Source organism: Rhinolophus sinicus, linkage group LG13 (assembly GCF_036562045.2).
Source record: "Rhinolophus sinicus isolate RSC01 linkage group LG13, ASM3656204v1, whole genome shotgun sequence".
Classification (NCBI taxonomy): domain Eukaryota; kingdom Metazoa; phylum Chordata; class Mammalia; order Chiroptera; family Rhinolophidae; genus Rhinolophus; species Rhinolophus sinicus.
In genome coordinates this window covers 1,335,370-1,358,713 of record NC_133762.1, presented here as the reverse complement: position 1 = coordinate 1,358,713, position 23,344 = coordinate 1,335,370, and the positions used below count along the sequence as shown (strand labels likewise).

The following is a 23,344-nucleotide window of genomic DNA, read 5'->3' as shown; positions in this document are numbered from 1 at the left end:
TTGAACAGCTCCTGGGCATTGGCATTTCAGATCTGAGGCGTTCATTTCCTCAGACCACAGAAGACACCGAAAGCCAGTGAGCTGAGCTCACAGAGTTCTCGCAGGAACACAGCCACGCTCGCCCAACCTCAGCCCCATGCCCGGCCAGCCACGATTATATTTGGGGTGAATGACGAATCCGCCATGACACACAACTGCCAGCCGCCCCCCAGCTTCCCCAGCACACCAGCCTCGGCAGACGGGCTGGTCCCTGGCCCGACCCAGCTCGCCCTCCACCCGTCTGGATGTCTGGAGCCGCCGCCCACACCTCCGCCCTTGTCAGGGAGCCTGGTCATTCCAAAGGCTCGTGGCTGCGGCCTCCATGGGCCTCTCCCATGGAAGGTACTGGAAACGTGGGGGGAAGTTCCTGGAACTGTGACGGGCTCTGCCTGTCTCTGCTCCTTCAGACACGTGCTGCACTGGCTCACAGACGCAGTTAATCCCAGTGGGCGGCGGTTCCTAGCAGGGCCGGACCGCATCTGGGAGCTTGCTAAAAATACACGCTCAGACTGCAGACATGTGAACGTCAAGCTTTTCACAGAGTTAAAGGACTGGTGCTGATCTAACAATAGCCTCACAGGACTTGGCAATCAATTAGAGCCTTCCAGGATTTTTTTCCCCAAATACCATATGGATGAAGGTGCCTTGTTTTCTGAGTTTCTCTTTATCCACAAAGTCTAACTGAGCTGCTGTGCCGTGCTAGGCGTGGTGCCAGCCCAGAGAGCCGTGCACAGAGCAGGACACATCCGTGTGCTTGGAGGCTCGGCGGGCACCTGACCACCGGTCCAGGTGGAGACCCGCTGCTGGAACCCCACACGGCATCTTGGCCACCCAGGTTGCTCACAGGCAGATTCTGGGTTTTATGATCTTGCACCCTATTTAAAATGGGTCCCAAATTTTTTTAAATACGTTTCTTCTGCATCAGACTCACGCCACTTCCACACACTACATGTAAAGCAGTAAAACAAAACAAAAATGGGCCACAGCTAGCCTTGTGCTTCAAGGAAGGAGATGAAGGGAGCACAACACACACACATGCTGGCCAAGCTCTGCTGAAGTGGGACCCTGACGTCCCCATGGAGCCTGCCGATGGGAGGACACCTAGGTCTGGAGCCCCAAGAGGACTGGTTAGAGACCAGCTCACGCTGACTTTCTTGTTATAACCCTTGGTTTTCGTTTGTAAAGACTCAGTCTACAGCAAAATCTGCTGCCAAACATTTCTCTTCACTTTGGTGTCAAAAAAATAGAATAAGAATCCATGATCTTGGGTCCTGCTGATTCCCACAGGGCAATCAATATGCCCCCAAGTGGCCCCTACTTGTCACAGTGAGCGCAGGCCTGTCTGGGCTGTGGGAGTCACGCGGCCTTCACTGCACAAACGGGCCCCGGCGCGTTGTCACGGGCCCTCTCCTCGTCGCCTCCCGCTCTTTCTTCCCTCCTGTTCCCGTACTTCCTGCTGCAGCCTCCCCACGTACGTCTCTCCGCGTCTTTATCTCCTCTGTGCCCTTTTCTCTCTGCTCATTCTCTTCCCTTTCCAACATCTTTTCTGCCACTGTGTGAACGAGCAACCCCGTACGTCCTGCGTGGCAGAGGATACCCTCCCCAGTCACAGAGGTGGCCATGCTGACATCACCGTGAGACACATCTAAGGCTCGTGGCATGTGCTGAACGTGAAGTAAGAAACTCAAGTACAGATGTGTTTTATCGAGCTCCTGTCTACCTGCTAAACCCCACAAGTCCCCATGCAGTCCTGCCTCCTTCAGGAAGTCTTCCAGAGCTGACCACCGACCTGCTGTCTCAGAGCTGTACTCCCATCTCTGTTTAATCAATCAATGCACCGATGGGCCAGGAACCGTCCGAAGAGCATCACAGGTAAAGGTGAAGTGCACTTTCCTGTGCTTCACACATGCTGTGTTCTTTTGAGGGTTTGTGGCAACCCTACACCGAGCATGTCTAGCGGCGTCATTTTTCCAACAGCATTTGCTCACTCTGTGTCACAGCTTTGGAATTCTTGCACCATTTCAAACCTTTTCATTAGCGCTGCATTTGTCATGGTGACCTGCGATGGGTGGTCTTGGATGTTACTAGAGCAAGACCTCCCAGCAGCAAAAAGATCCCGATCACCAGAGGCTCAGGTGGCGGCCAGCACGTTTCAGCAGCAAAGTATTTTTCCAAGGCAAGTCTGTGGCTTAGCCACACGCTGATGCACACGGCACACTACAGCTTACATGCCCTGGGAGACCCAAACATTGGAGGGACCCACTTCATTGTGAATGCGCCTCATAGCGGAGGGCTGGGCCGGACCCCGTGGGTGCCCGTCTGGCTCACATGCGCTCTCCCCATGGCGACCACAGACGTGGGTCCTATTATCACCTGTACCTCACAGAGGAGGCACGTGAGGGCAGAAGTCACTTGCAAAGAGCCACACATGTAGCAAGGCCACCTCTGAGCCTCTTCCAAGGCTGTAAGTCCCTCAAAGGCAAAGACCAGTGTTTCACCTTCATGTCCACAGAGCACCATGAACTCGGCTTTCGATGTGTAGATGGCACTGCTGACTGGAAAGGCAGAGCGGAAGGTGTAGACCGCAAAGCTCTTTAAGCTCGAAGGACTTATTATTTAACACCGTGGGCACCGATGGGCGAGGCACCAGAGAGCATGCACTCACGGGCAGCACTCGCCTACCAGCGTCCCGAGCTGAGGACACGGGCTGGCTGTGCGCAAACTGAGGGGGGGCAGAGAAGTCCTGGCAAAAAGGGAAGCCGGGCTGGGGAAGGTGGGCCAGGGGAGGGCTGGACTAGGTGACAGTGCCCTTGGAAGGAGGACCCTGCTGGGGACACTGCTCCTCTACAGCGTGAGGACAAGAGGAGAGGCAGCTGGGGCACCAGCGCCTGGGGACAGAGAGCCCAATGTCAGCACGCGGCAGCACCAAACGGATGACAGCGCCCACCGCAGACTGACCCACCTGGCCGGGATGGGGTGTTGGCACGTGCACCAGTGACACATCCCAGGCAATGCCAGGGACGCTGGGCCAGGAGGTTCCAGCTGCACTTCAGCAGAAGGTGCTCTAGGCTTTCTGTGAAACCGCACACCAGGTGTCTGTCATTGGACCCCGAATGGTGGCAAGTCACAAGGGGGTCTGCTGTGGCCTCCGGGGACAAACCACAGAGCTCTGCCTCCCAGAGAAGAAGGGCACTTCCCGTTCTGTCTGCCATCCCAACAGCGCTCATGGGCTCTGTGGGCAGGAGAAACCCACGGGAAGCAAGCAAGCCTGTCCCATTCTAAGTCCTTCTGGGAGACCAGTGCTTGCAATGGGCGCCAATCAAGGCAGGAAACGAGGCAGCGTGAGGAGAGTGAACATTCACCTCGGGGAAACAAACACCTTTGACAAAGCCGCCTCCAGGGGACTCTGCTCTGGGCTCCCCTTCAGTTCATGAGAAAGCTGATTGGAACGCATTCATGTATACGACTGCAAGATTCGCTGCTTATTGAAAAGCCAGGCATGTTGAGATTTCAACTGTGATCCATTTCGTTGACTATGAAATGGTCTTCAACTGTTACAGAAATGGTGATAATAGAGAGGACTCATTTATTTTATTACAAGGTCACCCTTCAAAGTAAGAATCTAGGGAGTGTAGGAAAACATATAAAAAGTAAGTACTGTGATGCTCCAGGCGGGTAACCAGTGAAAGAAAAGAAGGCTGAGGACACCAAAGGCCAGACAGCTGAGGAATGCTGCTCTGACTGGTACTAGGAAGAGAAGCCTGCAGCTGAGTGGAGAGCGAGAGACGGGATTTCGGAGGAAGGAAGCACATCTGGTTCTCCAGGAAACTATCTCTATTGCACATGGTGACAGACTTTCCAGCGTAGTGCCCAGATCTGCTGCAAAGAGTGTCCTCGCTGTGCACAGATCTGTCATTAGCATCCCACATGACAGCAAAGGCTGGTACACGTACACACACACACACACACACACACACACACACACACACACACACCTCTCTTAGACATCGCTGAATGAATGCAGCTTCTCTCAACATCCCACCTGAACCTCCCATCTATTCAGATTTCATTTGGGAATCCAGAATAGAAAAGGTCCTTTGGGGACAGTCCAGGAGAGCTCATCCCCAGTTTGGGGACAGATGCACGGCTTCGAACGTGAAACCACGATGTGAGCTATCCGGGTAAATCACAACATGCCCACAGCTTTCACCACAGATCTACTAATTCTAGAAGCTATTTCTGAATGCTCTTTCCAGTCGACACAAGAAACTCTAAATCCAAGACCACTCCACGGGCACTGTCGGAAGGACTGGAGTCTCCTGGCACCTGTGTCCTCCTCCTATGGACTCAAAGCAGTTTCGAGGTATTTGTCTAAAATGACAACATCACCCTCTGCCAAAACTATGACACAGCCAGCACACCATCCACTCCTATTCAAGACAAATCAGGTGGAGCTGACACCTTACTTTAATATCCCATCAGGTAGCGCGAAGAAGCCGAAATATGAGAGACAAGTGACGCATGGCACATAGGTTGTGACAATGCCTTGGTCACAAACTCATTATCCCAGCTGTAGTATGTCACTCCATTGCAATATGAACATTTTCAAAAAGAAGGGAGAGAGTTTGCCGTTCAGTAGAAAAGACCTTGGGATAATGAGACTCGTGTTTCTCCCCACACCCCACCTCTGAGCCAGCTGGCCCCTCCACAAAAGGGCCGATTCATAAAAGGCAACCTCCAGTTAAGTCCCGAGCAGGTAAAAGGAACTTCCATGGTCTGGTGTAGGGTCATGAAGGGGAAGAGACGGGTTTCTACCTGTCACCACATCCCTAGCACACTCGTTTTGAGGATGTCTTCTTTTTAAAGATACTTAGAAATTTCTCAGGTAATCCAAAGGGAATTCAATGAGTGAAATTATTCTTCTTTGAAAATAATTTCTGTTATCTGAAAGCTTTTAAAATGTAGGCAGGGGGCCAGCCCAGTGGTTCAGGTGGTTGGAGCTCCGTGCTCCTAACGCCAAAGGCTGCCGGTTCGATTCCCACATGGGCCAGTGGGCTCTCAACCACAAGGTTGCGGGTTCCATTCCTCAAGTCCTGCAAGGGATGGTGGGGGGCTCCGCCCCCTGCAACTAAGATTGAACACGGCACCTTGAGCTGAGCTGCCGCTGAGCTCCTGGATGGCTCAGTTGGTTGGAATGCGTCCTCTCAACCACAAGGTTGCCGGTTCGACTCCCGCAAGGGATGGTGGGCTGTGCCCCCTGCAACTAGCAACGGCAACTGGACCTGGAGCTGAGCTGCGCCCTCCACAACTAAGATTGAAAGGACAACAACTTGACTTGGAAAAAAAAGTCCTGGAAGTACACACTGTTCCCCAATAAAGTCCTGTTCCCATTCCCCAATAAAATCTTTAAAAAAAAAAAAAAAAAAAAAAAGAAGCCAGTATGGTCCCCTTGCCCGTGTGAGAGGCAGAGGCCATCTGGGGGACGAGACTGAGGTGACAGCTCGGCCTCCTCCCACAAAACCACTTCTCACTCTGGGGCCAGCCCATGTGGCCAGCAGGGCTGCCTGGGGTCTCAAACTCAAAGACAAAGAGCAAGGAGACCACAGAGGAGCACGTGACCCGGTCTAAGTTGACAGCCCCTCTCCCAAGCTCCGTGGGAGGACAGGTGTGGTGAGTAAACACCTGGCCAGGGCCCCTGGAGACGCATCTGTTGGCAGTGCCACCTCCCGTGAAGGGGCTGAAGTCACCTCCCCCGAGTTCATGAGAGCCACACGAAAGCTAACGGGCGTGAAGACCCCCCAGTTGGTGCTGCCATCGTCACCATCCCTGCAGCAGACATTTACACACCCAGCAGCATTGAGTCACAAGAGCCCACATGTGGAGCCGCCCACACGATGGAGAAACTCAGCCCTGAACATGACTCAGCCTCCAAAAGCTAGGAAATCCTGACACCTGCTACAACACGGATGGGCCTTGAGGACACTGTGCTGTGTGAAACCAGTCAGACACAACAGGACAAATCCTGTCTGATTCCCTGTAGATGAGGTTCTGAGAGTTGTCACATTCAGAGGCAGAAGGGAGGATGGCGGTGCCAAGGGCTGGGGGCGGGGATGGGGAGTGAGTGTTTAATGGGGACAGAGCATCCGTGTGGAAAGAAGGAAAAGTTCTGGAGCTGATGGTGGTGACGGCTGCACAACAGTGAGAATGCACCTAATGCCACCGAGCTCTCCACTCAAAAACAGTCACAGCGGTAAATGGCACATGGAATTTACCCCAATAAAAATCTTTTAAAAGTCAAGCACGAGAAAGAACGCGTCCGAGGCAGGTGGACAGCACGACACAGCTCTGGCTGCCAGTGTGTAGGGGCAAGCCCACGCAGCACACGGTCTGTGCCCGGGGTGACCCACCGGGGAGTGAGCACCGCCACCCTGCAGCTCACGGGCCTCGCCCACCAGACCTGACCCGTCTGTGCACACGGGGCGTCAGTGGTGCCCGGGTTTCCTTAAAACTCCCTAAGAGGCCCCGGATGAAAGAGAAACTGCGAGAATGAGCTGGATCGATGTGCAACGTGCTAAGTGTCCTAAGACGGTGTCACCACACAAAGCTACATGAGGGGGCTCGAGGGCAGCGGTCCCCAGGGGCTATGCGTACGTGAACGGGACACCACTGGTAGGTGCAGGGAATATCGCAGCTTTCATCTGCAATCGCTGTGTATCTTGTCATTGACTGATGTCTCTATCCATGAGCTGCATGCCTGCTTTATACATCAACAAGTGCATACCGAGGTCACATACTCAAGTCAGTTTTACTGGTAAGGGCGCGCAAGGCCAAAATCGTTTGAACCCGCGCCCCCAAAAAGAATTTCCATGACAAGATTTAGAGTTTTCTAAAAGCATCTCTGTCATTTATCTGTGCTCAATTCTGGGTCCTGGCATGTATCAGGGTAACTACTTGGTTTTAAACACTTTCTCAAAAATCTGAAATTCTTAAAGAGCTGGATCTTATCTACACACAAATCCAAGATGAGAATGGCCCAGGATGCTCACTTGGGCCAGCACATGTGTGGCCCTGGGTGCCGTCAGCTGGGGTCCCAGAGGGCCCCCTGCCCCCCTCCCCAGCTGCGTCCCTTCTGAGCCAAGACCTCGGTCTCTGAGGGTCATGGGAGCCTTTACAAGTGCCTCGCAGGCCCGGCTGGGCACGTCGCCGTACAAGTTCATAAGAACTCTTCCAGTGCTAAAGAAAGGTGTGACGGTTTACCATTAAATGTTTCAGCTGAAAAACAACAAACACCTCTTCTCCACCGTATCATCTTCATGGTCCCACTAAGCAACGCAGGATTCTTGTGCAGGTTCAGCTAACTCAAACAGCTAAGATGGTTTGAACGGAAACTACACAAATTAATAGCAACATACACAAAGCTGAGGTCAAGAACTTGGTGTTTGCAAGACTCACCCGTGAATGTGGGTCTTTTAGTTTCCAATGGCTGCTGTAACAAATTACCACCGTTCAGTGGCTCGAAAGGACACATGTGCTCCAGTTCTGGAGGTTGGGAGTCTGACACGGGTGGGTCTCCCAGAGATGACATGGAGGCCTGCTGAGTAAACCAAGGCCCCTGAGCCTTCTCTCCCTCTGGGGGCTGGAGGAGAGGGTCTGTCATTGCCTTTTCCAGCGCCTGAGGTCCCACATTCCTCCCTCTTCAAAGCCAGCAAGCCTGTAAGGAGTCCCGGTCACAGGGCACCTCCTTGCCCTCCCTTCTTCTTTCAAGGATTTGTGACAGATGAAGGGCCTGCCCCGATAATCCACGATAATCTCCCATCTCAAGGTCAGCGGATGAGCAACCTCAAGTGCCCTGTGTCACTTGACATGTAAGCCCAGAGTCACAGGTTCTGGGATGGAGACGAGATGCCTGGGGGCCATCATTCTACCTACAGGACTTGCCGGGCCAGGCGTGATTTAGATGCCGCGAGGATTAGCTCACTGGTCCGTCTGCTCATTCGAAGGTGCTGAGACCCCACTCCAGGGTGGGACCCCAGGGACGGTGAGGACCAGCTGGCCCCAGAGCAGCCCTAAGACAACACAGCTCTGGTGGTGACAGGGGGTGGGCAGAGGGAGGCGCTGACCAAGGCAGGAGGGGGACGCAAGGAGGGGCTCAGACACCCACGAAGGTGCAGAGGCCTGAGGGGAGTGCGAGGGGGTCTGAACACGTAGTTTGTTGTCATGCAGGTGTGCTGAGGCCAACAGAACAGGAGCCGGCCGCCGCCACTGACAAGACAGTTAGTGACTCACAGCTCCCCAGAGGAGCGGCCACGCCAGGACACGGGGCCGCACGGGGAAGCCCAGGGTCAGTCAGGAGGCAGAGGGCGTGGGCACGTGGGCACGAGCCTCTGGGGTTCCCACGGGAAAGAGCGGTGAGGCAGGGTCAGCTGACTTAGGAATCATTCCAGGGGGCTATGGGGCGTACGGCTGTCCCTAGTTGTCAGGGCCAGAGGACAGTGGCCCTGAGTGTGAGAGCCTGATAAAGGTGTGTCTGGGGTGGGGGCTCTGCGTTGGCTAGTTTGCACATGAAAGGTGCACTCACAGGGGCACCCCTTACTCTCCAGGTAGCGGCTACACTTGGGAGGGGTGGACCTTCCAGGGCCAGGAAGGCCCCAGACGTCCAAGCATCATAATAAGACACGGGTAACATGGGACTGAAGGCTCAGGACGCACGTAAGTGGACCTCGTGCAGGGGTGGGGAGCAGAGCCAAGCATTACAGACATGGCTCCCTCCGCACGCCCACATCCCCTTCTCCCCTCCCCAGGGGCGGTGGCACCGTGAATGAATCCCCGTGACAAAGCCCCGTGATGTGCCGCCAGGACTTCACAGAGGAGTGAGCAGGGTGACACCGAAAGAGTAAAGGAAGAAAGTGAGCCAGAGGCAGGGAGGTTCATGGTCACGAGTGCTGTGTCTGCAGAACCCGTGAGACATCAAGCTGCCCGTGGGGCAGCCACAGCTCTCACTCAGCTCCGATTCCAACTCCTATGAAAGACCCTGGGGCCCTGCAGGCAGGGTGCGGGCCACAGCAACACAGCGACCAGATTTCAGGGGATGAAGCAAACTTTCCATTCCACTTCAAAGCAAAGATTTTCTTTCCAAAAAAAAAAGTAAGTGGAAAATGTTACAGTGCAAGCCACCATGTCAGTTCAGTGCCAGGAAAAGGCGCACACATCTCATCTGACCAAAGTCTGTCATGGCAGAATGAAGACGCGAAGAGTGAGGAGGATGACAGTCACAGTACGGAATGTTGTTGCCTGGGTTTCTGCCCACCGTCGTGAGGATCAAATAAAATACCACAGCTAAGGAGTTCTCATGCGGTCTCATAAAAGCAGGCTTTCTCAGAAAACGCCCTGTGTGCCTGAGACTTTGAGTGGAGAGGGAACGTCAGTGGCCCTTATTTGTCTACAGGGGACATTCTGAAAAAATCACTTGGGTTTGCGTCTATAAATGGCTTGTTTGCTGGGAGAGACAGAGCTGCGGGCTGAGTTAATAGATTTCCCGAGTCACTGTGCATTGAACGTGACCGAGACAGACAGTGGACGGACGGGTTTGTAACTGAAATGAGAATGATTTCCACCCTGGCAGAGAATAGTCTGTCTGCCGGGGCCCTGGAGAGGAGAGCACACCACAAGCACACGGCCAGCGGGTGAGTCAGCACAGGGCACACTCTCCACCCTTCACCCTATTTGGAGAACCGCTGGGTGCGCCCCGTGTCTGGGCACCACCCCGACCAGGAACCAGAGCGTCACAGATGGGAGACCGTGGAGTGCCCACCATGCTGCCTCCCCTTTGCACCTGACACATTCTGCACGTAAGAGTGCCAAGGTCACATTCTGACAGAGGACAGAACTTGGACCAAAATGTCACTCTCCTGAACTTGATTATTTTTTAACTGCTATTGTAAGTACAAGACAAAGGGCGGGATAAAGGAGCCACGGAAGTGTTTAAACTCAACAAAGGACTCAGTTCAAAGGTCTGGGGACAGCTTGGACTTCCTTCCATGTCACTAACCTCTCAGGTACTAGATTACTCTGGGGGCAGAAGTTTCCGGTCAGACAAGTGCTGGTGGGGAAAGATCAGCGGGAAGAGAGGCTGGGAAAGGGGGAGTGGGAGAGGCAGGGAGGGGGGAGTGGGCGAGGGGGAAGGGGGAAGTGGGAAAGGCTGAGGAGGGGGAAGTGGGAGAGGGCAGGGAGGGGCCACCCTCCTCCGCTGACACCCCAGAAAGAGGCCAGCCTGATGCAGGAGGAAAAGTGGGCTAACCCCCAGCTGATCTGATGTCCCCACTGTGCTAAGACCTCCGGCCCAGAGCCCATGCGCCACTCTTCTGAGTGACCCTGCACATGGGGTACCTGTGGGGGAAGCCACACGACTTTGTAGTTTCTTTTTATTATTTTTATAACAGACGATAAGCAAACTTGAGAATTCCAAAGACACCATGAAATGAGTCAATATAGTCAATTTTTGAAGATTAAAAAAAAAAGTTATTACCAAATCCAAGTATATTTATAAAACACGCCACACTGATTTTTGATAAACAAATGGCGCCTTAATGTTACCACTTCCTCACAGTGCTTTTCTAGTGAAGGGTGTTTCTAAGAAGATACTTGAACCCAGGGTACCCGGGATTATTGGGGGTTCATGGACTTAGCCATGGGAGTCCACCAGCTATTTTCAGTATTTCAAAATACTTTTCAAAAACTGTCCAGTAACCCATGATAAAATGGCACAGGCTAAATGACACTTGAAGGTCTTTGTGTTGTTTGGAATTGCATCTACTTTTTGTAATAACGATGTTAAGAAACACTTTGACCAAAAGGTCTTCACAGTGACGATAGTAACACTAGCAGTAACGGGCCTAGTAACGAGCTGCAGGGAACCTCTCACTCACTTGCCTGCCCGCCTGGCGCTGCTCTGCCCTTTCCTGCATGACCCCAGTCCCCAGAGGCTGCTGTCCCCCCTCCTGCGAAAATGAGGACACCCGCTGCCCAGCGTCGACTGCTCACGGGCTCAACCTCACTGAGGGGCTTTACCTGTCATTGACCGACTTAAAATGAACAAGGAAATGTGTTATTACCTAACGAAAATAGTTTGGTGGGCAAAGTATTTCAAAATACAGTATCCCCAGTGGAAAACTAACCAGCGGGTATGCGGGGGGCAATGCATACACACTGTCCTCTGGGAAAATGCAAAACAAGTCAACATGGAAAACCAAGCTGGGAACATTCTAAAAAAGCAGAAACCAAAATAGCCTCAGCATTTTCCCTGTGAGCCCTTTCAGAGCACTATATATAGCAAGGTAAGTCTTGAACAAATAAGTACACTGGGCCGCCCTGTTATGGGAATTCAACCAGAAACAAGACCACCTCAGTGTGAAGGCAGGCCTGACTGTCATTCAGCCCCTCTCAAGCTTCCCAAGTCAAGGAATCCAGAAATGCAAATAAGCTTGACTTTCAAATGGTCTTCAAAGTGCTTTTTAAGGAGGGCCTGACTGGCCTTGGGGACAGGGAGGTTCTTTACGGGGCAGGACTGCCCGTAACAAGGGAGTTCACATACCATTCAGCAGCCTGGCCCAGGAGTACCAAGCACCAGGAAGACCAGCAGTCTGTGACATCTAAGCATCACACCTGGAGGCAGTTCTGGCCCCCAGGTGAGACGCCTGACCCCTTCCAGGAAAGACGCAACCTGTGGAGTTGATGGCCACCATAATGAAGGGCCCTCAGATAAGGACCCAGTGAGACCACAGCAAGAAAAATAAGACTCATGGTGTTTCCACTTGACCCTCCCACCCGCCTCTCCCTAGCTCTCCAGTGCCTGTGAAAACCAGCTGACTTGATGCCACCAGAAGGGGAAGGCTTAGTTTGGAGTTCCTCAAAAAGCCCCCACTCCAAGACAGAGTTGCTACGGCAGCTGATCTGGACCTCACTCAGTGGGAGAATTCCTACACCGAGGGCAATCATGGAAAACAATCAGCGGCAACTGTTTAACACCAAAGTGGCCTGAGGCTGTTACACCAGTTGTGGCAAAGAAGACATGGATTTTTAGGTAACTTTTTTCTTCTCCAATCTGGAAGCAAAAGACAATTCCATAAATAGCAAGTATAAATCTGTGTCAATGGACTTATAATGCATAAAGATGTAATTTAATAGCACAAAGGAGGAGGACAAAACAGAACTCCATTAGAGCCAAGTTTCTATATACTATGAAAATTGTTAGTATTAATCTGAACTAGATTGTTTTCAATTAAGATGTTATTTGTAATCTCCAGAGCACCATTGAAAAAATAACTAAAAACATAAATATAGTGAAAGCAACAAGAAGGAATTAAAATGGTACACTAGAAAATATTTAAAGGCAATAATGGAAGAAATACAGAATAGAAACACATAGTACATACAAAAAACAAAGAGCAAATTGGAAGACATAAACCCTACCTTATCAGTAATTACATTAAATGTTAATAAAATAAATACTATAATCAAAAGGCAAAAAAACGGCAGAATAACTTTTTAAAAATACATGACTCGAGTATATGCCGTCTAAAACATACACATCAGTTTCAAAGACATAAATAAGGTTGAAAGTAAAAAGATCAAAAAAGATACATCACACAAACAGTAACCAAAAGAGAGCTGAAGTGGCTATATTAGTTTTAGGCAAAATAGACTTTAAGACAAGAATTGGTAGAGACAAAGTAACGCATTTTGTAATGATAAAAGGACCAAGCCATCATGAAGACATAACAATTGTAAACATATACGCATCTAACACATGAAGCAAAAACAAACAGAAGTGAAGGGAGACATAAACAATTCAACAATAGCTGTGAGATCCCAATACCCCACTTTCAATAATTACTGGAACAATAGGGAGATGATCAACAAGAAAATAGAAAATGTAAACATTTTAAACCAACTAGACCTAACAGATAGCTAAAGAACACTTCATACAAGAACAGAATATACATTTTTTCTCAAGCACACATGGAACATTCTCCAGGATAGATAGGCCTCAACAAATTTAAAGGATTGATATCATACAAAGTATTTCAATAGAATGAAACTAGAAATCAATAACAAAGAAATTTGGAAAATTCACAAATACGTGAAAGTTAAACAAGGCACTCCTAAATAACCAATGGGTCAAAGAAGAAATCACCAGGGAAATTAGAAAAGACTTTGAGACAAAGGAAAATAAAAACATAATATATCCAAACTTATGGGATGCAACTAAAGTTCTTACAGGGAAATTTATAGCTGTAAACACCTACATTAAACAAAGAAAAGGGATCTCAAAAAAATAACCTAACTTTTCACCCTGAATAACTATAAAAAGAGGAGCAAACTAAACCCAAGTCAAACAGAAGGAAGGAAATAGTAAAGATAAGAGCAAAAATAAATAAAATAGAGAATAGAAAACCAATGGAAAAAATCAACAATACAAAAAAGTTGTTTTTTTGACAAGATCAGCAAAGTTAGAAAACCTGCAGCTAGAATGACCAAGCAAAAGAAAGTGTGAACTCAAATTGTTAAATTTATTAATAAAAGAGGTTACATAACTACCAACCTTACAGAAATAAAAAGGAATAGAAGGGAATATTATAAACTATATGCCAACAAATGAGGTAACTTAGATAAAATGAACAATTTCCTAGAAAAACACAAAGCTACCACAACTGACTCAAGAAGAAATATAAAACCTGAATGGGCCTGCAACAACTAAAGAGAATGAACTAGTAATGTTAAAACTCCCGACAAAGAAAAGCCCAGGCCCAGATTGATGTTACCTTCAATGATGAATTCTTCCATTTAGTGAAGAATTAATACCAATTCTTCGTAAACTCTTCCAAAAAAGAGAATAGTAGAAACACTCCCCAACTCATTTGATGTATTTTCCGTACTGCAAAACCAGACAAAGATACACACACACACATACACACACACACACACACTATCCTATATGAATAAAGATGCAAAAATCTTCAACAAATTCTAGAAAACCAAATCCAGCAAGTTATAAAAAAGATTATACAACACGACCAAGTAGGATTTATCCCAGGAAGGCATGGTTGGTTCAATGTACAAATATCAATCAATCAATGTAATACATTAATTTAATAAAGGACAAAAGCCACATGATCATGTCAATAGATGAAGAAAAAGTGTTTTAAAAAATCCAACAGTCTTTCTTGATTAAAAAGAAGTATCACTCAACGAAAGGAATGGAAGGGAGCTTCCTTCACCCGACAAAGACACCTAAAAAAGCCACAGCTGGCACCATACTTAACAGTGAAATACTGTTTTTCCCCTTCAGATCAGGAACAAGACATGATTGTATATAGAAAATTCTAAGGAATCCACAAAGCAAGTATTAGCACTAAGAAACGAGTTGGTGAGGTGGCAGTCTACAAGATCAATATGCAAAACACTGACTAATACTCATTAACGCATTAAGAGAAAAACGGTTTAGATCTGAATAAAGAATGTAGTTTAATTAAGAACTTCAGGCTGATGTGAATTTCTTAGTTCTGACTACTGTAGTACAATTAAGTAAAATGTTAAAATTAGAGGAAGGTGGGTGAGGGGTATACAGGAATTCTGTACTATTTTTGCAAGTTTTCTGTATGTCTAAAATTATTTCAAAATAAAAAGATGAAAAGTTTTAGAAAGGCAGTTGGTTTCCATTGGAAGATGCTAGTGATCCAAGTCAAGTATTTATCTCTTCTTTCTTCTCTGTCTGAGTTGCACCACTGGGAAACCAGGCAGTCGCTGAGGGGAAGTGTCTTTTTTATAAAAGTATTCCCAAAAACAAACGAAAGAATGAGAGCACCACCATTTCACAAACTTGAAGGAGTTAATGGGTGTAGGCAACATCATCAATGGCTGCTGCCATCACAACAGGAGGGACAAGGGACAGTATGGAAGTGCACCACCACCTATGAATGTGGTTTTGGCAAAAAAAGAAAAAAAAAATCAAACGTGAATATGATGAAGGTCTAATGAGGCATCCAGACCACACCACCACCACCACCACCACCACTTCACAGAAATTACAGTGCAAAGGAACATGTCACGTGACACCGCAGGAAAGGAATCAGTAATATTCAGTCTGTGGGAAACCCTACAGGACAAATAGCTCAGTTTCTTCAAATAAATTGCAGGGGGAAAAAGAGAGAGGAAGAGAAAGGGAATTTTAGAGGGGAAATAGAAAGATTAATGGAGACCTAAAAGGCATACCAGCCAATTGGAATATGGAGACCTTATCTGGATCTGATTGAAACATACAAATTAAAAAAACAAACAAAAAAGAGCATTTACAAGGGGACATTTGAACAAAGATTAGGTATTTGACAATATTAAGGAATTAATATTAATATTTAAGTGTACTAATGGCATTGTTTACCTAAAATTTAATTTAAAGAAATGTTTAATTTCTGAAATGTTTGCAGAAGACATGCCAGGATGTCTAGACCATGCCCCACCATGATCGGGGGAGAGGGAGTGGGTGGGAAACAAATAGAACCATGCTGGCCGTGGGCTGCTAACTGGAAACTGGATGGTGGGTACACAAAGGTCTATCACGTGGGCACTTCTCCAAGTGTGTGACTAGAACGAAATTAGGACTCAGTAACAGAAAGAAACTTGGAAAATTTGTAAAGATGTGGAGCTTAAACAAGATATCTCTCAACAACCAATTGGTCAAAGAAGTCACAAGGAAAGCAGCAAATACTTTGAAATAAATAAAATGTTTATGTTTTAAACGAAGCCTACTGCTGTGGGGGAGGGGTGACAAGTAGGAGACTACCAGGAACATGGCATCACAGCAGGACGGCTCTGGGCTCCAGCTGTCGAGGGCTGAAGCCTCAGTCTCCGCAACTGTGAAGTGGGGATGTGAAACCCTGGCTGTTGGGAGGTTCAGATGGAATGGCTCCCATCACTATGCAAAGAACAGCCCAGGGCCAAAGCTGCCTTCTGAGGGAAAGAAAGCTGCTTTTCCTACAACTTGACCCCATGAGCCCAGTCATACGTGACACATGACAGGTATCAAAAGAAAACGTGTTTCCAAACACCACGGGAATGGCAATGTCCAAACATTCTCCTTGAGTGCTCCCTGCCGCGCACACCTGAGGGACATCCTGCTGCAACAGGACTCGCGCTATCCTGGGTCCTGTCCTGATGTCTGTGCGTTTGCAAACCTTTTACTCCAAATAAGACAGAGATGCAGCGCTTCCCAGGGACCAGGTGTCCCTGTGGCTGTCCGGGGGGGGGGGGGGGGGGGGCGAGGGGACACCAGATGAAGGAACAGAAGACAGATAAAGGAGAACTGTGTTGGGTCTCATTTCAGGCACTGCCAAAGAAACAAACGCTGAAGCGCAGGGTACACAGGTTGGAGATAAGCCCAGAGAGTTGGAAAAACGGGAGCGAGAGTCAGAGGAAAGACACGGAAATTAGCACAATTCCAACATAAGCATCAGAACAGCCCCTGACTACCTGCTTTCCCAAAAGACACAGGATGCCACACTCGAAACCAGGAACGGGGCCCAGAAGATTGGGGGAAATGTCATCGCGGGTTATTTCATGCAGAAACACTGCTGTTTCCATCATCCTAGAGAGACACTGAAAGGTGTCATCACAAACGAATGGAAGCAAAAGGGGAAATAACACAGTGACCCAGGCAGGGACAAGAGCACTGGCCCCTCCTGGGGTGTGTGGACCTGAGGCCAGCACTCACTTTACAAGTTAGGAAACAGAGGGCAGGCGAGGCAGGGGGCTTGGGCCAGGCCCCTGCAAGGCAGGCCTGACCCCAGCCCATGTCAGGCTGTGCCCTTCCAAGGTCCCCTCCATTTCTGCACGTCCCTGCTTTCTCCCTTCGCCTCGCCTGGGTGACGTCCCTTCCAGGAATGTTTCTCCCTCCACTTCCTCACACTGTGCTCTGATAACCACTCTGCTTTGCTGCCACCAGAACCACCTCTCTGTGGGGACTGCATTCCTGTCCATTGTCCTCCTCAGCCCTGCCAGCCTTGGGCCCTGTGGTCATTCGCTGCCCCCTCAGCCCTGGCCCCTGCTGGCCTTGTCCCAGTGGGACGTCCATGCTGGAGGCTGTGCCCATCAGTAAAGTGACGTCCAAGCCCCACCAACGGGAACCTGAGCTGCGTCACCCTCGACTCCTGCCAGGGTGCATTGGTGGGGACATGGGACTCAGATTCCCCTTTTTTCCCCCAGTGGCCCAGAGGGAGGTGGCTTCTCCCAACAGCCTTTGCCAGCACCAAGGAAGCTAACCCTCCCACTGGGTGGGGGTCTCAGGCAGGACCTGGTCCCCCAGGAACACCCACAGCACTGTCTCATCCCCCTGGGTGTGGTTCAGGGGGATCTGCCTTCTGGAACCCGTGTGTGCAAAGGAAACCGTGATGCAGACACCAGCTGCCCCACCTCCAGAGGTTCAGCAGCCCGGGAGGGAGGGGTGCCAGCGAGGCTGCATTTCTAAGCAGCTTGATGGGGACTCTCACAGAGAGAGGACCCACAGCCCACACCACCCACAGACCACACAAACAACGGCGGACATAGCCACCTTGCAGCCTGCTGTCAGAGTGCAAAAGGGGGTCTGAGAGAAGCCACCGTCCGGATACGGTCAGTGGGCAAAGCTGCCCCACTCAAGGCTGCTGTCACTCTGCTTTACATACACCTGGCACACCAGAGCAACGACACCACACAGAACAGACCCCGACTGTTCACAACTGTGCTTCCTGATGTAAAACAAGTCAGCTCCCCCCGCCAACCCTGGGCTTTGAGCCCGCACCTCACCCACACAGCTGCAGTCTCAGGCCTGTCGCATACCTCCTCCCCCCCCAACCCTGCATTCCCTTACCTGTAGCATCTGCCCTTCTCACCCCTTGTGTGGCCATCCTCCCTGGGCCTCAGACTCATGCCCTCCTGTGGGAGGCCTCTCCTGACCTGCATCCTGCACCTGTGGTCCCCACACTAAGCTCTGTGAGGTTGATCCCCACACTAAGTTCTGGGTGACACCCAGCCTTTCCATCTCCAGGACCCAGCCAGGATCTGGCTCGGTGAGACGCAGCTACAGGCTGCCTCGAATGCAATGGCCACACAAACCACTCAGTACCCGCAGGGGACAGCGGAGGGCTGAGAGACCCACACTCTCCAGCCCAGTCCTGGAAACTCCGATGTCAGAGCTCCTGGGCCTGGAGGAGTGTGACTTGGCTTCTGGACAGCTCCCGCCTTGCACACGCCTGCTGGTGCACCCACGGACCCACCCCAGGCACAAGGGCGTCCTCTCCCGGGGAAAATATTCAAGGAATTTGACCTGGGAGCTGGGAGGTGTGGGGGAACTTCTGAAAACACCCTAAAGCCCCAGGACCCACCCCCGAGGGCTGCTCTGATCCTCTGAGAACCCAGGTTGGATGAAGGTGGGGGGAGAACACGGACGGCTATGGTCCAGGGGGACGTGCAGGTTTCCAAATCCCATGACACCTTCGAGGTCATGGAGTCATGACAGCTGCTTGGGGTTCCATTCTCACTTTTCCATGTGCGTGTCGGGGTGATGGCTGTTACAAGGGTCAAATGACAGACTGGGTTGAAAGCACTCTGTCAACTGAAAATAAACCGTATTTCCTGAGGCCCAAGTATTTCTAAAAAGAAGGCGCAGGAGCCAGTGGCTCAGTAATAATAACAGGAAGTGTCGGTATAAAGACTCACACCTGTGGTGTAGAAGGCAAACAGAGGGGACACTAGGACATTTGTGTAAAGGGTGTCCCCCTGCCTTCTCGGCTTCTGGCCTGTGGTGAACAGGAGCCAGGAAACCCCACAGCCCTTTCCGTCAACACCATGCTTGCTGATGGCCAAAGAGCACCTCTGAGAGCAAGCAGGGCAGCACTGCTCAGAGGGGGTGCAGGGCACTGTACAAGCATCACCTGTGTGATAATCAAATACTCAGGTCCCTGGGCCTAACCCCACGTGTAGGGTCAGAAACATTGGGGATGGAGCCTGACAACTATTATTTTTAATGAGTGACTCATATAAACTTGAAAAGCACTAGCACAAGAATATTGGAAAAACTGTGGGGTCAGGAAGACCTTCGTCAAATTTCAGTGACACTGCATCACAGCTGTATGGCCTTGGACAAGTCACTTAACCTCTCTGAACCTCTGATTACTCATTTGTATAATAAGTATGAAGCACAACCAGTGTTGTTGGGAGGATCAGAGATCCTCAAAGATGGGAAGGGGCTTTCACAGTCTTCATCTAAGCTATCCTAGGAGGCAGGAACACAGGGAATTCCAGGAGGGAGGCCGGAGGGGCCAGTGTCCTCCAGCTGGGAGTCCCATATCAGTCCCTACACTAGGACTCAAGCAAAGTGAGCAAGAGGGAGAGACGGGTTGAGGGGTTGAGCTTTGGATGGCAGCCAGGACCGTTGACTTTCCTGAGGGGTGTGACCTTGAGCTGGGCTCCACTGACTAGACACAGCTCCTAGAAGGACCTGCAGCTAAGTGGCTCTCTTGGGGTGGGGAGAAGGGACAGCAGATATCCTGGACAGGCCCAGCCTGAGGGTCCGCAACTCTGGAGAGGTGCAGGAAGACAGAAGGAGCAGGAGCCCAGCGGCACCACGCTGCCTGGTACTAACTAACAATAGGCAGGACTCAGTCTTTCCATCTGTAAGCCCGGGTTCATTTTAAGAAAATTCAACAGTCAACTGTGGATGGTGCCTGCTGGGTAGTCTGCTCACAGCATACAGAAACGGATGGACGCTTCTGTTACTACCCCCGCCTTTTTATCTGGCATGTGCCCAACACATCAGAACTTGGTGGCAGTTTCACCTAACTGAGACTTACATTTCTGTGTTGGTTATGAAAAGTGTTAAACATCCTGGGCCACGGAGCCTGACGGAAGACTGAGGCGGGGACTTCAGGCCAGGACGCCTGGGAATAGATTTCCCTCCTTTTTACTTAAAAGGCCGGTGCGGCTGGGGATGAGGACGCCCAGCGGCCGCTGGACTCGTCCTGTGATTATTCTGGTTCAGAACTGAGGTCTGAGTGACAAACCAGGGTCTGAGTGACAAACCAGGACAGGGTACCCCTGCATCCCCACATCTAAAGTTTCCTGCTCTCGTGCCTTGGCGCGGAAGGCCCTCGCGCGGCGCCGTGACCTCCCCTGGCCCTCGAGGCGGGGCGCTGGGTCCCAGTCCGGCCGCTGTCCGGGCCACCCCCGCCTCGTGCCACTCAGAGCACGCGCGCCCAGCGCCAACTTCCCGGGAGCGCGCCCCCGCCCAGCTCACCTGCTGAAGACGAGGCAGCCCAGGTGATTGATCTCATGGTCGGAGCGGTGGCGGCTGTAGTCCTCCCACAGGTCCTTGAAGGCCGTGACCGCCAGGATGAAGAGCACCGGCGCCAAGGCGAGGCCGGGCTGGAAGGCGTTCACCGCCGGCACGAAGTTGAGCAGCGCGATGAAGACGAAGTACACGTTGGCCAGGCGGTGGAACTGCTCGAACAGGTTCTTGGGCAGGAAGGACAGCGCGGTGTACTTGGTGGTCTTGAGCCGGTTGTCGGCCAGGTGCCGAGCGCCCTTGGCCGCGGGGTCCTCGGCGCCCGGGGGCGGCTGCAGGTTGGAGCGCACCGTGCGGGTCCTGCCCTCCCGGCGCCGCCGCCGGCGCCCGGGGACCGCAGGCTCTTCGGCCGCCGCCGTCTCCCGCTTCATGCCCGCGTGTAGCCTCGCCAGCCTCCTAGGTGATCATCGCCGGCGGCCCGGGCGCGGCGGCGCGGGCTCCCAGCCTGCGGAACGCACGGACACCGCAGTCAGTGCCCGCCCCCGCCGGGCCCCTCACGCCACAGGGCCCCTCACGCCGCCCGGCCCCGCCTCGCGCTTCCCGGCCCCGCCGGCTGCCAGGGCACCTCGCACCTCCAGCCCCGCCCCGCGCCTCCTGGCTCCGCCCCGCGCCTGCCCCGGCCCCGCCCTGCTGCCCGGACACCTCGCACCTCCAGCCCCGCCCCGCGCCTCCCGGCCCCGCCCCGCGCCTGCCCCGGCCCCGCCCTGCTGCTCGGGCACCCCGCACCTCCAGCCCCGCCCCGCGCCTCCCGGCCCCGCCCCGCGATGAGCGGGAAGCACCAAGCCGGCCTGGGAACTGTAAAACTGCCTAGTCCCGTTTCCCAGAACTTTGCAGGCGCGCCTGCCGGGGTAGGAGAGAGGACGCTGCAGAGAGCTACAGGCAGGGCCCGCGATCGGTCCCGGCCCTGGACGTGGAGCGCGCTCGGGGACGCTGGTTGGGAGCCTCCGCCTGGAATCAGCCAGTGTCAGAATCCACCCAGCGGCGGCACAGCAGAGCTCCGATTTCTCAACAGGCTTTGGGGACACCCGCTGCCTTCCCTCGCTCAGCCTCCACCTACTTTCACATTCCCTTCTTGGATGGACTAGACCTTTTCTTTTCTCTGATCGCGGCGCCCTTCCTGACTTCCCTAAATAGGGTTGTTGTTTTTTAATCGAAGGGAAGAGTGTTTCACTGTGGCAAAGTCAGGCTTTGGCTTGCGGGTATTTCGTCTCCTTTCCTGTCGTGTAAACTCTGAGGGCCAAACTCTCCGTTCTGTGCCGTGTCCTCAGGGGAACTCTGTGACCCAGACAGTGACAGGAAACTGAGGAGGGGTGTTGAGGAGGGGAGAACCAGGAAGGTGTCTCCGAAGTGGTACAAGTGTAGTCCCTTGGTATTCATGGGGCTCAGAGAACGGAGTGTGTGGACAGCGGCCTGTGGGACAACATGGCCTAAGGCAGAAGGTGCGGGGAGTCCCCCATTTCTTCAGTAAGACCCCCCCATGTGCCACGGAAGGTGCGGGGAGTTCCCCCATTTCTGCAGTAAGACCCCCCAGAAGTGCCACTAAAGGTGCGAGGAGTCCCCCATTTCTGCAGTAAGACTCCCCAGATGTGCCACTGAAGGTGCGAGGAGTCCCCCATTTCTGCAATAAGACCCCCCAGATGTTCCACAGCTCTGAGGTTTGACTCCCCCACTTTTAGAAGTACAGAGATGAGGAGCAGGCATTTCTTGGCTGTGGATATGGGTGAGAGGACTTTGGGGTACTGCCTGTCCGGATTTGGGGAGCTGGTGGCCTCCTCCTCCAGCAGTCCAGCCCCACATTTCTCTTCCTGCCTTAGAACCCTATGTCATCTCCCAAGAGACACATCAGCAACTTCTGGCCCTGGATTCCTTCCTGGGATATGCCTGCTGACAAGTCACTTCCCTAGTTTTGTCAAACCACTTGCCTCTTCTCCATGACTCTGTCAGGATGGTCCTCACCTGGCTTACACCCAACCCAGCCCTGCCAGGGTCTCACGTCTCTACAGGGAGCCTTGCCACAGACCACAATCTACCAGAATCCAGTGTGAGTCCATGCCACAGGTGAAGGCCCCCACTCCCGCCATTCCCAGGAGTACAGCATTGGTGTGTGGAGGCCCAGATCACAGAAAGTTTTGGCAGAAGTACCTGTCTTTCCAAGGAAAGAAATCAGACCTCTCAGGGGACCTGTGGCGTCCCAAACTGAGGATGGACGTGAAGGACCCCTGTCCCGGTTTCCATGACTAAGACCTTGTGGATCCCCGTTTCCCTCCATCATCCAGCCCAGTGAGGCTTGGACTCTGTGGGCTCCTCCATTTCCTCAGTGGACTCTGTCCCTATGGTGCCCCCAGGGTGCCCCAGAACATCCAGTGGGTCCCCCTGCCTCCCAGCCAGTCCACGTGTTGCCAGAGTGGCTACTTGGCCCTTCATTTCCTTACCCCAGAGCTTACACGTGTCCCCCGTTGCTTACAAAGTCCAAAGCTGACTCCACAGGCAGAGGTCCCTTGAGGCCCCCAGGGGACTGTCACCAAATGGCTGTTGTAACTTTGCCCACCCCTCTGGGCCCAGCCCCAGGGCAAGGGGTCTCCTTACCCTTCTCAGAACAGGCCTTGTTCATGCCCATCTACATTCCGCTCTAAGGTTCCAAGGTTCCACAGGTCACACTGCTCCTTATATCTGGAATCTTTCCCCACCTGCTCCTCACCAATCCAGTATTTCCACTAAGGCTTGTTCAGCTGGCCTCCCAGAGGGACCTACGTGGAATTGCTTCTGTTCTGACTAGTGTGCAGTGAGGGTACCAAACCTTAGATTGCTCCACAGGGTCTGAGCTTGGATGTCTTCTGCCCGCTCAACTCTTAGACTCTTGACTGCCCCAGCCAGGGCGTGGCTCAGGGGGCCCTGGGCAGTCACTTTAATTGTCTTCCTTCAGCTACTTGTTCA

General features: G+C 51.8%; 1 protein-coding gene across 4 annotated transcripts in view; it reads right to left on the bottom strand.

Moving 5' to 3' along the window:
- ATP10A (ATPase phospholipid transporting 10A (putative)) overlaps positions 1-20,989 on the bottom strand; it is a 111,677-nt gene extending 90,688 nt beyond the window's left edge. For 3 of the 4 annotated variants that reach the window (XM_019753226.2, XM_074317770.1, XM_019753227.2), the window contains exon 1: positions 20,363-20,989. In XM_019753226.2, the coding sequence (XP_019608785.2) occupies positions 20,363-20,781 (419 nt within the window). In that variant the 5' untranslated portion in view covers positions 20,782-20,989. Of the gene's footprint in view, positions 1-17,938; positions 18,155-20,362 lie in introns of those variants that run through there. The other variant, XM_074317771.1, reaches the window with a different exon arrangement.
- Positions 20,990-23,344: the final 2,355 nt, after the last annotated feature.